Consider the following 14547-nt stretch of genomic DNA (forward strand, 5'->3'; position numbering starts at 1 on the left):
TCCTTTCCCCCTCAAACTTCCATGTTAGGTGCCTTTTGTGTTCAGGCACATAGAAGAGGCTCTGATGTTGTTTCCTCTCTTGAATATGGTATCAGCAAACAAGTTGAAAAATATAACTTGATTTTGAGTACGGAAGCAGTGTGGTGACCTCTTGTAATAATCACTTGGAACTGATTAAAGTGACTTTGTAGGAAAGACCTTGTCCTCTGAAGTGTGTGAACTTCCATCACAGACATAATGTGAGGATGTTTGATTTTGGTGGATATTGTCTGTGAAGGTCTGAGGCAGCTTCTCCAAGGCAAGAGGGATTGAAACTCAACTGCAGGCAGCTTTTTAAGTGGCTTTTGGAAAAGGATGCTTTTAGCAGTGGTAGCGCAATGGTGTCAAAGAGCAGTGGCTTTTAAAAAAGCATGGAAGGTGCTTGTTTCATATTTCTGGTTTAATCTCAATCTCTTTCAGCATATCCCCAGAAATGGTATCAAAAGAGGAGATCCCTCAATACGATAAGGAACAGGTTAAACATGTGAAGGGAGTTTTAAGAGACTCAATTGAAATGCTTGAGCAGGTATGTCTGCCAGTCTTTCCTGGTGATACTCTTATTTCTCAACAACTTGAGTATTATGAGATGTGTTGGTGCAGTTTTGAATCATGATGAAGCAAAGACTAGAGTAATTCAGAATATCCTCTTTTCTAAGAAGACTCAAACCATAACATTAAGTAGTTGGTCACCTTGTTATGGGGCTTCTTCATTCAGGTTTATCCTGGCTTTGCTCCCCATTAATATTCTAGATACTGGTAAGAGCTTCAGTTAGCTTTGGTACCACAGGGCCACCTAATCTCCAGTGAAAAATAAATAAATTCTACAGACCATATGTTTCTGAGAGGCTCCACAGCTGTGGAGTTAATCCTTCTCAGTAACTGACATTTCCAGGCTCCTTAAATACTATAAGCACTAAAAAAAATAGCAAGGTTGCTGAATGCTGTTGTATCTCTCTGATCCTGAAGTCTAGGACTCGTAAACCCTTAGGCTGAGATTTCAACTCAGTAAGGGAAGGACAGTAAATTTGTACTTTGGTACTTTGTTTTTTACTTACACATGTTCTGATTTTAAGTTCTTTTAGTAAATCTTAAAATGTGACAGAACAAATTACTAGATTAGGAAAGCTGGGATGGAGTTCACATGTACGTCTATCCATCACCAGTTTCTGCTGTGTTCTCCCACACACTAAAGGTAGAAAAAGAAGCCATTTTTTAATTCTCCTTGTTCAGAGGTGTCTTTGCACATGAAATTGTTCTTAATCTATTAACCATTTTGATCACAGCTTGAAAAGGCTTATGAATACTGGAAGTCTCACAGTAGAAATTAATTTAATTCCCATGCCATTTTCATTTTCTTTGGTTACTACATGAACAATTCCTAATTCTGAAGTGTTAAGCTGCTTTTTGAACACACAGTGTAAAAAGAATACAAAAAAAAAAAAACTTAAAAGTGAGAATCCAACCACCTTTTTCATCCCAAGTAACACTTTAGTCTGGAAATCATGATGCATCATAGTGCCTGTTACCTTGTGTTTTCTGAGGGTTGTCAATAATTTAAACAGATTTTGTGCACCAAAGTGCACTGGGAGGGCCAGGTATTAAACATAAATTAATGCTGTGCTGCCATATTCCTTAGAACATTTGGTATGAGCATTAACTGTGACTAAAAATGAGTGGGGTGGCTTATGTTCTGCACTGTTGTCTGGTGAGGTGTTGAGACTTTATCATACTGGACTGTTAGTATTTATAAATTGCAGAAAGTATAGCTGTTAGGGAGAGCACAGTAAGCCAACTGTTTATAGAAACAGGGAGGAGGAAATTGCATGAAATCTTTAAAAGAAAAGGAGGGAGACTTTATTTTCTTGATAGCACTCACCCATGCAGAAGACTAACTGAAGTAACTGGGGGGGCTATGATGGTTGTATCTTCACAGCTAAAGAGCTCCCTTTCCGTGCTCCAAAGAAGCTTTGACCACTTGAACAGGACACAGAGTGGCAAGACTGAGAGTTAATACCCACATCAGCTTTCCATTCAGGACGTCAGAAGAACAGATGTGTGTGTGTGTGCGTGTATGTGTGAGGACTTACGGGGTAGGGATTGCAAATGTCACCTTTGGACTCTTTATTATTTGGCTGAAAAGCTGCACAGAATAAAGGTTTCTGGAAGAAGTTCTGCGTTCCTGTAGCCTGGCGACCTGTCTCTCCTGCCAGCCCTCTATCACAGGGTAAGCCTCGCTTACCAACAGCACAAAGCTCTCGGGTTGCATGGTGAGTGAGTGAGCACAGTGGTACTGCTGGTTACCGGATCTGCAGATTTTGGAGGAGGGGAGAGCAGAGAGCTAGGCTTCCCTTTAATGAAATCACAGCTTTTTATGCCAACTTAAAAAATGACCGTCGATGAAGAGCGTTTTGGAGGAAAAAGAAAAACAGGTAGTGGTTTCACAGCCACAGGATCTCTATGTGCTTTTTTTAGCCACAGGGTAAAGCAAGTCACAGTCTTGAAGGATGAATATTTTTAAGATTAATTAACTAAACAGGAAAATGGTTGATAATTCTCGCATACCGTGAGCTTTGGCAGTCTGCCTTCTGCCATATGTTTCTAGTTCTCCCAGAGAAATTTCAGCCCTCGGTATTTTCCCTCCAAGAGCTGCTCCTCAGCTCTTCCACATGGTGTGTGCCCACTGGTGATGAAACACCTTTTTGTCGGGCTGGTGGAAAGAAGGGAGATGAAAATTGGAATTGCAAGCCAGGGAGGCAGCAGCATCCCTCTGAGCTCAGACTGTCGTTTTAGGGCAGTGCTGGCTGGTGTGGTGCTCAGTCTGTCTTGCAATGGTGCAAACAGCTGAGGAGTTCTGGCTGCAACCTGGGGTGCGCATGGCACCGGCAAATTTTAGCAAGTCCTCCCTCACTTGGGACTGGGGAAACTTCAAAGTAAAAAGATGGATTTTCTCAATCTGAATGAGAAGGCCCTACTTTGCCTATGTATATAGCATGAAGGGGAGTGAGAGAAATGCACTGTAGTCCAGAAGCAGAAAAAATTAGAAACAAAACCACCTAGTTCTCAACCAGCAGAGATGGGTAACCTGGTGCAGGAGGTAAGTTATTGAAGGAAGGAAGGAAAAGCCACAGTGCTACTAGTTATATGTCATTCAGGACTGTCACCTGGGCCTTCCCTGACACATGGATTTGACGTGATTTCCTACTCGCATCATGGGACTAACCCAGGATTCAGCACAGAAGAAAAAAAAAAAGGAAAAGGAGCTGCTGTGCTGTGCTCTGATAATTTGGGGGACCTTAGTGGTGATTTTCCCAGCAGCTGAAGGCATACATCCAGGAAAGCAACCTATCCACAGGCTTTATGGCCCTTTTTCTACCATCTTCTCCAGAAAGGGTGTCTCCACCAGGGATGCACTGGTGGATAGCCTGCTGGATGTCCATGAACTTGGAAGCTGGCATTTCCCCATAGGACACTTTGTCGAGGAATAATAGGGATGAGTGTTAGTTGCAAAGATTAACATCTTATGTGTCAAAGGAGAGAAAGAATGGGTCTGGTGTAACACCAGGTGTGTGGCTCGGGTAATCAAATGCACTTGGCACAAGCAGTGAAATGAAATAAACTGGGATGTTTGGGATCCTCTGGTGAAACTGTAACACTCATCCCATTAACTTCTCCACATGTTTGGAAGTCTCTGAGATGGATCATGCTCTAAAGTGGGGGGGGGGGGGGGGGGGGGCATAAAAAGAAGGAGGGCTTTAATTCCCATCAAACGGGTGTTATCCTCTCAGGAGGGGGGCCTGGCTCTAAGCGTGGCTGTCGGGACACGTTCCGACCCGCGCTCCCTCCACAGCCGCCACCTGTTGCACTGCCCCTTTAAGGCAGGTGGCGGCGCGTCACGGCCAGCCCCGCCCCTCGGGGGCAGGCATTGGGCTGTCCCGCCGTCAGGTGGATGGGGGGTCCTACACGCCCCCTCCTCGCACACCTCCGCTCGGGGCGGGGGCGGCCCACGGCTGCCAATGGCGGCCGGGCTCCGCCGAGGGAGGCGGGCCCGCTGTGGAGAAGGCGGTGGCGGGCGCGAGGCACCTGCGGCCGGGCGGGAGGCGGGGCGGCGGCGGCTGAGGCTGAGGGAGGGCGGCGGGGAAGGGCGCGGTGCTGTGCTACGATGGAGGAGCCCCTCTGCTGCTGCGAATACGTGGACCGGCGGGGCCAGAGGAACCACCTGGCGGCGTGCTGCTGTGACTGCGAGGACCTGGACGAGGGCTGCGAGAGGTAACGGCTCCACCGCCCCCGACACACCGCCCGGCTGCGAGACCCCCTCCCAGCGGCCGTCCGCAGGGGCTCTGGGTGTCCCCTGTGGGCAGCCGGTACCCTCTTGGATGAGTGGAGTAGGGGGGGAGCGGAGCAGCGCCCCGCTTCTCCGGAAACTTGACCGGGAAGAGAGAAGGGGTCGGCGTCGGGGCGGGAGGATGCAGAGGCAGGGTCTCGGGTGCGCGGTGGCTCCCCGTCCGCTATCCGAGCTAGCTTGTGCTTCCCCCTAACAGGTGGCTGACGTGCAGGTCCCTGCCCCCTGGAGCTCTGGGAAGAATTGCCGACACCGTGGCGGACCGGGTGCGGGTGCCCTGGTTCGCAGGGGCCGTGAAGATCAACGTCAGCCTTGTGCCGCCGCTCGTCCTGCTGCCCGTCTTCCTCCACGTTGCCGCCCTGCACTTCCTGCTGGGGCTGGTCATCCTGACGTCCCTGCCCGTCGTGGTGCTGTGGTATTACTACCTCACCCACAGGAGGAAGGAGCGGACTCTCTTCTTCTTGAGCCTGGGGCTCTTCTCCTTGGGCTACATGTACTATGTGTTTCTCCAGGAGGTGGTTCCGCGAGGCCACGTGGGGTATTCCCAAGTGGTTGCTCTCACGTGCGGGTTAATTCTTATGCTTGCAGCCCTGTCTCGAGCCAAGACAGACCCTGGCTACCTTCCCGTCCCAGCAAGCAGCGAGAAGTCATTGCACCAGGGTTTGCCCAGCAAGAGTGTTAGAGGGAGCTCCAATGGGCTCCATGCATCCGGAGCTGCCAGTGGCCGTGCTGTGAATGGCGAAGCTCAGGGCTATTCCCGGATGTCAGCTGAGGAGCCAGAAGGTGTGAAAAAGGACTGGTGTGCTAGATGCCAGCTGGTCAGACCCGCCCGAGCAGGGCACTGCCGGCTTTGTGGCAGGTGTGTAAGGAGGCTGGACCACCACTGTGTCTGGTAGGTTTTGCACTGCTGAGCCTATGTGTGTTCTTTCTCTCTCTTGGTTTTTTTCTCCCTTTTTAAGTTAGTTTCTTTTTTTACAGCTCTTCTCAGATGGGGTTATTATGTGGAAGACATGCTAATGTACTTTAAACCAGTACATTTGGCTTACCAGTTTTAATAAGAACTTCAGTATTGGATTTTGTTGTAGGTTGGGTTGACCTGATAGCTGATAACTTCTACAGCATTCAGAATTCCTTCAGAATTGCCTCTTGTTCTCTACTGGTTTTCATCTGGGCTTTTGGGTTTGGTTTGCAGTTTTAGATTTGGCCTGTGGAACACTAGCAGTCCTGAAGTTAACTTGCATTAGTGCTCTCCTGAGCAAGGGAACCCCAAGCTGCCTGTGTGTATGCTGTACTGGAGCCAAGGAGCAGTAGGGTATTATGTGTCTTAGCGAAGGTTACTACACTTGTTAAAAGCTTCAGATAAACGGTCTACCGCTGTTACCCTACTGGTCTCTTGACTTGTGCCTATAACCTTTCTATAAAAAGCTATAAAGCTTCTTTGAACATGTTTCAAAGTTCTTAGCTGGTGTTGTATAGAAGCACCTTGGAAATTAGGATCTCTGACAGCTGGGGGAGGGAGGAAGAAAGAGAAAACAATTTCTTTTCCTTTTAAGCAAAGTAATCTTCTCTTTCCTTTTGGAGGATTAACAGCTGTGTAGGGGAGCGGAACCACCAAGCATTCATCCTTGCCCTCTCCTTCTTCATGCTCACCTCTGTGTATGGGATTACGCTGACCCTCCACACCATTTGTAGGGGCCGAACTCCATTTGTGGCATTGTTCTACTGCCCTGGGGCCTATTCTGACTACAGGTGAGATGTCTGTGTGGGAGAGAGGTGGGCTAAGAACGGGCTTTGTCAGGTATCTGATCATCAAAGGAGAGAAGGCCTGTGCTCTAGGCCTGTGCTGTTGACTGTCAAACCTGATCAAAAAGTGCTCCCTAGAAAGCTCTGGAAGGCAGGGATGCATCACCGCTTTTGCAAGGCGGGAAGCCTGAGACATGGAGAGAACTTGCCATTTATTTGGAAAAACAAAACAGAACAGTTTGTCCCCCAAGTGCAGGTAATGGTCTGACAGTCTAGAATACATGTGTACTCTCTCCCTGTCATCCGTCACTGTTTATCTAGTGACTGTTCCTCCAAGTTACCTGCTTAGGACAGACAGCGTTAATGTGCCCTGTCTGGTGGGGAGGGTGGTGAGAAGCATTGGACATGAGTTCAGAGAGCAGCGCTACCACTGATGGGCAGAGTGCACTAGCATGAGTGACTCCGCCTTTCTCTACACTCCATTTCACGATCTGTTGAGTGTGAGCATCGTTGTGTCCCCAAATACTGATCAAGTGCCTTTACAACAGTAAGTGTAAAGAGCTAGATTGTGCAATAGCAATGCAAGAGTAGCTCTGGTAGAGTTAAAGCTCTCATTAAGCAAGCTGTGAAGCTTTAATTTTGAGAAAGCCTGTAAGGATTATCTGATGAAAGCAGCAAAGTGAGATCACTGTGGCAGATGCAGACAGGGATTTGAAAGGATAGTGATTACTAGAGAAAGTCACTCTAAAGCAGCTGCTCCAAAACTAAATGGCTTCTTTCCCATCTTTTTCCCTGCTGCCAGTTCTGCTCTGTCATTCACCTGTGTGTGGTACTGTGCCATTGTAACAGCTGGCATGGGATACATCCTCCTTATCCAGCTGTTGAACATCAGCTACAACGTGACCGAGAGGGAAGCTCGGCTGGCTCTGCGGGACAACACTGGGCGCAGGCTCCTGGGTGGTTTGGTGATAGACACTGGCCAGTATAATAGGGGTTTCCTATGCAACTGGGGACATTTCTTGAGCCTGGGGTCTTCTTCTCCACAGCGCTCTGCTGAAGACATTGTGTGACCCCATCTTTCCGCAGATGATGTTGACTGACTTTCTTTAGCCAGGAGAATGGCCCCTTCCACTATGACTCCCTCTTCCTACACTCTTCTTCATGGTTGGTGTATGGGCTGCATATCCCATCGCTGACAACATCAGAGGCTTTCCCAGACAGAACGGCTTTTCACATGCTGTCAGCCAGCAATAGTATGCAGAAAGCAGTAAGCCATATGCACAAATCTGAAGAGGAGGAACCTGCTGCCTTTTTCCATTGTGAGGAACTTTGTGCAGCTCAGCTTATCAGGAAGAAGAGCACAAGGTTTTGAGAACTGGAGTTTTCATTAGGTGTGAACCCTAACATCAAGAGGAACCTGCTCTGGACTTCAGAGTGTGCACTGATTCCTGCAAAGGTTAAGGAATCCCTGGCTCATGCATACGTGTGACGTTTCAGAGATGTCAGGAGAGTGAACATGAGAGACGGACCACTGCAGAAGCGAGTCTGTTTGGCTAAAAGAGACTCTAGGCAGTCACTGAGCAGCTCCCTCCTCTCTGGTACATTTTTTATCTTTATTTTCTATCTTGTATTCCATCCAGCTGTATACATGCTTGTATTAAGTGCCTTTGTGAGCAAAGCATTCCTGTAGGGCTTTGTAAGACCCCTTCACCTTTTGATCCCTAAAGCTGATATTCCATCCTCATCTGTCCAACTGGATGAGAAGACACTGTCATCTTCGATCTCATCGTTCTTCCTGCAGGCTGGGTCTGTGCTGTTTTGAAGGCTTGGCTCATCTCCCTTCAAGTGTTTCTGCACTGATTATGGATTGTGACATGAGACAGCAGGTAAATACACAAAGTAAAAAAGAGATGTTTTGAAGCAACGTGGAACAGGGGATTCTAAGGAGAAAACAAGTGCTGTCTGGTGTTACAGTAGCTTTATGGAAAGTATCTTTCTCTCTTCCTGTATGGGAGAAGGGAGTACGTGGGAGAGTAGACAATTCTGCTAACAGCATTTTTGGTTGGTAGCATCTTGGTCTGTTGTGTTGCTAATAATATAGTGATCCTGTCTCCTCTCCACCAAGTCACTGTGGAGCTGCCTGACTGCAGATCTGTTTTCTCAAGCCAGGAAGTCAAGGAACAGTTTGGCTTCTGCTTTTTCAGGGATAGAATGTGTTTGAGCTGGTTTTTAGGGTAGATGACCTGCACTGGCAGGTGAATGAATGTGTTAAATGTGCTCTGCAAGAATGCAACTTGTTCCTCATCAGCCTGCAACTGCATTATTGCCTGGACTTGAGCTTCAGCTGAAATAACAAGGTTTTGGTGGCAATTGGTTTTTGGGGTTTTTGTGGGTTTTGGTTTTTGTTGTTGCTTTTTGTTTTAAACCATTTGTATATGTTGTTGACCCTGCTGTTGTATGAAATATCTGTCTGGAAAAGACTGGGGCCATGGCACGAGAGTTACAGGCCTAAGTTCAGAAGCAGAGGGAAGGGCCTTGCTCTAGCTACTGATGGTTTTAGACGTGCATGGGGCATGCACAAATAATACTTACCCCTGACTACCCTTGCATGCAGGCAGCTGGGGTTTGTTGGCTGAGTGATGGAAATTCACTGTGCATTATCTCTGAAGAATGGACGGATGGTGCATGGTGCAAAAGGCAGCAGGGTTGGGAGTGTCCCTAGAGATCCCTGCCATATTGCTCCCAATTCCATGCCCCAGTTTCAGGTGAAACCCATGTCCCTCTTTGTGCTATTTGGTTTCCTTAAGCAGCACTTTCTATAACCAGCAGATAATTGAGGAGCAGCTGCGCTTGAAATGAGGCTGTGTAGAAAGAGTTACTGACTTGCTGAGTGTCCCTTATTTCCACTTACCTCTTTTCACCTAGCGAGTAATCTTTTATAAGGAAGTAAAAGGGACACCTCTCTTGCTTCCTGCCTCTAACTGAACACACTAAGATGTTTCTGACCACTTCCCTGGTCCTAATGTGAAGAAAAAGGCACCAGCTGGACCATTCTAAATGTTTCTCTGTGGCCTTCTGACTGTGTGGAGCTTGGAGGCTGCCTGTAGGAGTTTAATACAAAGACCTTGTCTTCACTTGAGTTCTGTGTAAATACTTCCACTGCACATACACATTTTGTGGTGCCTGCTGAGATGAACTGGAGCTTGGCAACTCTGGAGAAAAGAGTGCTGTGGGCTGGCACGTTTGAGATCTTCTCGGATCTCATCCTGCTGGCACTTGGAGAGTTTAAGGCAGAATGACCTCTTGGGCTGAACCAACACCTGCAGTGGAGGTAGCCAACCCCTCTGTCCCTGTGAGCTACTTGTGCAGAAATCAGTCATACACCCATGAGCTGAATGAGCTCTGTGAGTATTTACAGATTTGAAATAAGTGGTTTCTCTGGGCTGGGAGAAAGAGCAGATTGCTTTCCTGGCAGCTCCTGAGCAGTGTGCTCACTTTCTCCCACAGGCAGAGACCAGTTACTACTTTGCAGCCTGTCTGTCAGCGTAGGCTTGTCCCTTGTCTCTTAGTGAGCTCTGGCATGGGGGATTTCATCTGTACTGTTTACACTGAGACTCACTCAGTGGTGTTCTCCCAGGCAGTGTGGGCTTTGCAGCACAGTTCAGGAGCAAAGGACCTTGGACTAACATAACCATTCCCCACCTTTGGTCAAGCCCGCTCCAGTCCAGTGGGGGTAAATCCTAAAGTAAATTTGATTTATTTTTGCACTCGTTCCAGAAGGAACTGGAACCATTGAGGACACTAAAAGTGTTGCAAGGCTGGATTATTATTTTTGGAGGAGAATGCAGTTCTGATTCCCCATTGAACAGGAAGTTCAGTGGCTGTAATCTGCATAGCAATGGTGATTTTAAGGACATGGCTTCTGTTCACAGTCTTGGCTTCCCCCTGAGAGGATTTACCTTGTGAATGCCTTGGGATATAGGAAGCATAAAGTAACAGGATATCTAAAAGGCATCTAGAAGGGCGGATGAGCTTCAGATGCCTACTTTGGATGTCTCCTTTTGATAGCTCTGGGACTTAGCAAGAAGCTTTTGAAGGGTTACACTCCCTTTTGCACTTACAACAAGGGCAGACTGTTGTGATCTCTTGTGCACTGAAGGACAGTTTCTTTTCTGTTATTGAGCTTGTTAATTGGCCACACTGGTAGAAAAACATTAAAACCTGAGCATAAAGAGTCAGTCCTGAGGCTCGCTGTATTAGCAGCTGCCTGGATCCGTTCTGCCTGGTGTTGGAGCAGGCTGCATTTGACAGGTGACTTGTGGGTCATGTGTGTGGCCTTGAGGCAAGGATCAGTGTCTCACCTGTAAAACTATATGTACATAGCTGGTAGTGCAAAAAGTCTTCCCTCTGTGAGGAGAGGGCCCAGAGATGGTCAGAAGCAGGGAAGCATTTTGGTAATAGCTAGCCTTGATGTTCCTCCACCCTGACTTGGAGATTAGTTTATCCTGCTTTAACCATGACCTCTTAAAAGGCATTTGTGGTTTCACAAATAGTGTGGATTTCTGCAGACCAGGGCAACTCTTCAGGGGCCAGGCTGCCAATGTTGCCACTGTTGTAGTGTTAAACCCTCCGTGTCCAAATGCCAGCACCCTACTGTTTGGTGACTAAGAAATGTGCACCATTAGGTACACCCTGTAAACAGTGGCTTGGCACTCTTTAACTGTCTCCTTCCATTGTGCTTTTTTGTAGGCAAGTCACAGGTCCCCACATTGACTATTTCTCCATTTAACTTGTCCTCGAATGACAAAAGTCACTGGTGAGCCTGAGTTGTGCTGCTTGTGACTCCTAATCCCATTCAGCCTTCATGCTATGATGGTGCTTTTTTTTTCTCCCCTTCAAAGTAGGTTGCTTTCAAGTGTCTTAATGAAACCATTTTCTGTAAAATTTCTTTTGAAGATAAAATGGATACTGCCTCACTGCCTAATGTCTTAATAATGTGCTTGAGTTATTTTTTTTTCTTCTATATGAATGTATATTGCCTCATTAGGGCAGGAAGTGTGCGTGATTATGGATGTGTTTCCCTGTATTGCTTGCAGTGAAGAGCTTTACAGTTTCCCAGGATTTTCCTCCACTGCTAGAATGTTTGTACAGCAAAAATCTGTGGATAGGTGAGGTACCTTCTGAAATGTGGGAATTCAGCCTCCCAAGATCTTGTTTTTATGGAACTCTAATGATAATGTGAAGAATGATGGGCTCGGGAGGAAATGTCTACATTGGAGAATGGGGTATTTCGTTTCGGTTTGGTTTGGGTTTTTTTCACCCTAAGTTTCAGCAAGAAACTTTGTGAAACATTTGTGAGTATTGTTGAAAGGACTGGTGTGTGTATGTTTGTGTCCATTTTGTGTCATGTTCAGTGTTTCCAAATGCAATTATGAATCAAAATAAATTACTGGAAATGGTCTGTGTAGTGGCCTGTTGATTTATGCCAACACACTCAGCCAGGTCAATGACCAAAAGCTGCCATCATCTCATGGCTATTTAGCTGTGAGCTGGACTTGGGAATAAGGGAGCCACAGGCTAAGGAGAAGCTAGGAAATAAGGTTTCTTCCAGTTCTGCAAAAGTTGACCTTTGGGTTTGTTGGTGTTGGGATGAAACAGATGCCTGCAGGCAGTTCTCACCACCCTGGAAACTGTATCTGATCAGGTTCCTAGTCTTAGTCCAGTGTTCTGCTTTCCCTCCTACACATGCCCACACAATACATCCAAAACCCTAAAAAAGAAGAATCTCTTACTTTAAATCCTCTTCTAAGCCATGCTTGGGAATGACGTGCATATTGTGTGTGCAGATGGTGGGAAGAGATGTAGCCTTTGATTCCATTTGTATCTCGGGACATCTGCTGAAAGGGAAAATGACTTTTCATGAGTAGAATCACAGGTGCCTTCGATTGTTCCCAGAGCTCTGCTATGATTTGCCTGGGTGGCACTTCTGTCAGCTGTTCAGCTGTTTCTCTTTGAAGATTACTTTGCACTCACTGACAACAAGGACCTGCTAGCAGTGAGCCAGGCTTGTAGCTGGGTGAGAGTGGTGTGTGCACAAGGGTGTCAGACTTCTGACACCCCAGCAGCCACCAGCTTCGTTAACTCCAGTGCTGAGGACAGGGACATGTGAGACTACTGTTTCCATCAGTTTTTATATTTCTTACTTCCCTGTGTCTTGCCGTGTTGCCCTGCACAGCAGGAGCATGCCTGGAGCAGTAGTTCAGGTGCTGGGGAAAGCCAAGGTGCACAATACGTGTCTATAACGCACAAGAGGTCTGCAAAGATGTGAGCTGTGGATCACTCTGTAGTGGTTCATGGGCCCTTCCCAGGTTAGCTACTGTTTTGCCTGGGGGGAGCAGAAGAGACTGCAGGAAGACCTTTCTGCGGCCTTTCAGTTCTTAAAAGTGGCCTATAAGAAAGATGGGGAGAGACTTTTTAGCAGGGCCTGTGCAATAGGGTGGGAGTTGATGGTTTTAAACTAAAAGGGGAGATTGAGATTGGATGTGAGGAAAAAACTCTTTACAGCGAGTGTGGTGAAATACTGGCACAGGCTGCCCAGAGAGGTGGTGGGTGCACCACCCCTGGGGACATTCAAGGCCAGGCTGGATGTGGTTCTGGGCAACCTGATCTAGTTGGAGATGTCCCTGCTCATTGCATGGGAATTGGACTAGGAGACCTTTGGAGGTCCCTTCCAACCCAGACTATTCAATGATTCTATGAAGTTGTTTAATATTTCAGGCAGTGTTTAAAATCCTGTTCAAGCTGGGCCTGGGAGACTTTGAAGAGACTGCTCTACAGATTTACTGAGATGATACCTGTGTGGTCAAGGTTTTGGGGAAAGCAGGTAAGAACTCTTAAGGGCAGCTGTCAGCAGGGAATGGGGTTGGGAGTAGAGGAGTTTGCAATCACTTCAGGGTTCTACATTTGCTGTTGTACCAAAGTGAAAATCCTCCCCCTTTCCCTGCACAGTAGGCAAGTCTGGCTGTGCAGCCACCTCCCTCTCTTGCCAAGAAAAGCAAGGAGCTGACAGGCAGGAGTGTGCCTGAGCTGTGAGAGTGTGGGCTGATGACCAGCATTAAGGCATTGACATCTGCATCTTAACCAAGCATTGGAGCAGGAGGCTGTGCTCTGGAACAGCTGCAGGTTGAAGCTGTTTCCTTAGATTGAAAAGCTCTCTTGTATGTCACCCTCCTGCTGGGAAATGTTTGCAAGAGCTTTAATCTGCAAAACACATCATGCCTGGGATTTTAGGGGTGTCTCATGCAGTCGTCTAACAGCATCAATGGGCACAGCCTTATTTCTCTTAAGGAGGTATGAGTTGTTTCAACCAGGTGTGGGTTGAATGGGGAAGTCGAGGGGCTTCTCATCTCTGCTTTGATTCCCATTGATTCAGACCACATTCAGTATGAATGCACCTGATCCTTGAATATCATCCCTATCCCAACTGAGGCTTCAGCTCCATGCTAGTGTTGAGTTAGCAGTAGGCAAAGGCAAAGGGATCTCAAAGCACAACTCCTTAGGGATCTTCTTTTGGCTTCTTGCTGCTGGAACTGCCCAGCCAAACAGCATCTTGCTAGGAGAATCTTTCTCAAAGCTACTAAGAGTAGAAGAAAACCCTAGAAGGTGAGAAAAACCTCAGTTTCAACAGTAAGTGTTGACTGCACTTCAAGTTCTTTGGAGTATTATTTTAATGGAAGGTGAGTGGGTGCTGAGGTGAGTGGGAGCTCTGAGCCTCGAGGATAAAATGTGCAAGTGTGGCGTTGCTGGGGAAAGAATCTGCCGTTCGGTAAAGTGGAAGCACCGCTGCATAGCCAGTGGTTTGGGGCACCCTTTTAGCTGTAAGAGATGTTGATTCAATGTCTGCTTAGCCTCTTGCTAGGGTCAAACCAGGCTGTGCTTGTCCACTCTACTGCTCCATCCTGCTGCTACTCCCCATATAGCTTCTGTGTGTCCTGTCTCCAGCTGGCCATAATGCTACCTTCTCTCTAGCTGAACAAGGATGTGTTCTCCCCTTTCATCCTCTAGGTCACTATCTTCCTTATGCCATGAATCCAGGTGAAAGATGGACTGGAGGCATTGTCTGCTCTCTTCATTGCCAAGCCCTGATGAGGAGGAAGTCAGTTTAGGAAAAAGCCACCAGTAACATGAAAGCTGTTCTGGAGGTGTTCCAGGAGCTCATTAGGCACTACATGGGAGAGGCTTCCATGGGGAGAGTGTGTACGGAGAGGAAGAAGATTGCTGCTGCTGTGCTGCCACAGCTTGCCATGATTAGCACCAAGTGGCTGCTGACTGCACTGGGGCATTAGTTCGGTAGCTCAGTCCCCAGCACTGCTTCTCCCTGCCTTTTTGGCTCAGTGAAAGACAGTACCCTTCTCCAGTCACTGTTC

The 14547-nt window shown here is 47.3% G+C and overlaps 2 protein-coding genes across 2 annotated transcripts in view; both read left to right on the plus strand.

Annotated features, from left to right (window-relative positions):
• GRAMD1C (GRAM domain containing 1C) overlaps positions 1-2050 on the plus strand; it is a gene marked incomplete at both ends in the record, with an annotated part of 56735 nt that extends 54685 nt beyond the window's left edge. Inside the window, 2 exon segments of the mRNA XM_080613499.1 lie at positions 460-565; positions 1973-2050. Of these exon segments, the coding sequence (XP_080469625.1) occupies positions 460-565; positions 1973-2050 (184 nt within the window).
• Positions 2051-4198: 2148 nt separating this feature from the next.
• ZDHHC23 (zDHHC palmitoyltransferase 23) lies at positions 4199-7191 on the plus strand (the record flags this gene model as incomplete). The annotated part of the gene is made up of 4 exons (XM_080613656.1): positions 4199-4305; positions 4578-5270; positions 5960-6127; positions 6924-7191. 4 exons carry the CDS (start codon positions 4199-4201, stop codon positions 7189-7191), a joined length of 1236 nt encoding a protein of 411 aa, XP_080469782.1.
• Between the last annotated feature and the right edge of the window lie 7356 nt (positions 7192-14547).

Source organism: Psittacula echo, assembly GCF_963264785.1.
Source record: "Psittacula echo genome assembly, chromosome: 3".
Lineage (NCBI taxonomy): Eukaryota > Metazoa > Chordata > Aves > Psittaciformes > Psittacidae > Psittacula > Psittacula echo.